Source organism: Condylura cristata, unplaced genomic scaffold (genome assembly GCF_000260355.1).
Source record: "Condylura cristata isolate star-nosed mole 26May11 unplaced genomic scaffold, ConCri1.0 scaffold00037, whole genome shotgun sequence".
In the NCBI taxonomy this organism is placed as follows: domain Eukaryota; kingdom Metazoa; phylum Chordata; class Mammalia; order Eulipotyphla; family Talpidae; genus Condylura; species Condylura cristata.
Genome location: NW_004567138.1, coordinates 9,644,838 through 9,646,464, shown reverse-complemented (window position 1 = coordinate 9,646,464; position 1,627 = coordinate 9,644,838). Strand labels below are relative to the sequence as shown.

At 46.5% G+C, this 1,627-nt stretch overlaps 1 protein-coding gene across 1 annotated transcript in view; it reads right to left on the bottom strand.

The window, feature by feature from the left end:
* ALDH5A1 (aldehyde dehydrogenase 5 family, member A1) overlaps positions 1-1,627 on the bottom strand; it is a 22,156-nt gene that overhangs the window by 3,869 nt on the left and 16,660 nt on the right. The window contains exon 8 of the mRNA XM_004693292.2: positions 1,333-1,502. Within this exon, the coding sequence (XP_004693349.1) occupies positions 1,333-1,502 (170 nt within the window). The remainder of the gene's footprint in view (positions 1-1,332; positions 1,503-1,627) is intronic.

Genomic DNA, 1,627 nt, shown 5'->3' with positions numbered 1-1,627 from the left:
CCAGAGTCCCCTTCTCTGCAGCCCATTACCAAAGAGATAACTGGGGGTATGGAGGTATCCCCAGGGCGAAGGATAGGTGGGGCAGGGAGGCTAATATTGAGATGGGATTTTAAGACTAGAGGGTTCTTTCCTGAGGTCAGCCCCTGCCTCCAGGTGGATCAGAAGGGGCATATCAAAGGTCAAAGCTTTTGCCACAATCCCAGGGTAGATGTTACTAGCCAAGGCTGCCGAGCGTTCAGGGGCTTAAGAGGATACACACGGAAATGGTAAGATGTCAGGTGCTCCAAGATCCAGAAAAGTAATAGAGAACCACCTATATTAGAGGAAAGAGTGGAACAGAGCAGACATGTAAAGAGAGGGTAAGTATTCACAGCAAAATGAGGGAGAAGAATGAAGCAGGACGAGGGAGTTTTGAGAACTGATGGTTATAAATTGATGCTTACTGGTTTCTCCAAGTAGAGCAATCAAGGATGAAAAAGTGATTGTGATAAAGAACTTCTAGCAGAAAGGCAAGAATGGGTCCAGCTGAAGAATGAGTTATTAAGATGGCAGGAGGAGGAGGAGAGTCTTACAAGGCACTAGGAGAGGGCGAAGAGAGAATGGACAGTGAAGAGAGTGGAGGATAGAGGCAGACTTCTTACGAGGCTCATGAAGATAAGTGGGGTAAAGAGAAGTAACTGGAAAAGTAATGACCAAGAATTTCCCAGGACTAAACAAACAATTTTGATACTAAAGAAAGACCTGAGGGCAGAGGGCACTGGACTGTAAACACTCCCGTTGGATGTCACACTGGAGCGGGGCACAGTAGAGTTTAAGCACCAAAGGAAGTCAAAGCTTCCAAGGAGAAAAAGTAGACCGCTTTCAAAGGCCCAACAAGAGCCAGACCCTCAGCAGCTTCCCCAGAAAAGACCCCTGGGAGAAATTAGCAAAGGACAAGCAACTTCCAAGTGTTAAAAACTGGGACTTTATCCAGGTCCACTATTATTTGCTTGTAAATGTGAGATAAAAGGTCATGTAAGATCAGAGACAGATCATTCTCCGCACAGACTCTCTTAAATGAAGTCTTTCAAGCTAAGACTTCCGCTAAGAAGAAAATGAGTTCAGTAGAAAGAGCATTAGTGTGTCTTGTGGTTTAAATAGGCAACCATCACATTAAAAAAACAAAAAAACTGTTAAGTTGAACTTGGCCCTTCAGTGGCCACACACAGGTCTCTGCCTCTCACCCACCCCTGGCCCACCCAGGCCTCACAACTTCACGATCTGGACGTCTCTCTAGGTTTTTACTTCCCTTTCGATTTTTGTCCCGTCTTTCTACTGGCTGCGTGATCTTACTTGATAACTGGTGCCAGGGGCCCAAAAGTCTCTTCATGAGCACAAAGCATGTCCTGGGAGACGTTGCTGAGCAGGGTGGGCTCGAAGAAGTTCTGTCCAAGCTGGTGTGGTTTCCCACCTGTCACGATGGTGGCTCCCTTGGAAACGGCATCACTCACGTGTTTCTCTACCTGCACGAAGAGAACAAGGAGAGCCCGTAGGTAGGGATGCAGGCTGAAGGCAGTAGTGGAATGACAGCAGGTCGTGGGTGTTTATACTGCAGAAAGCTATAACTGGGGTTTTTCTTTTTTTTTTT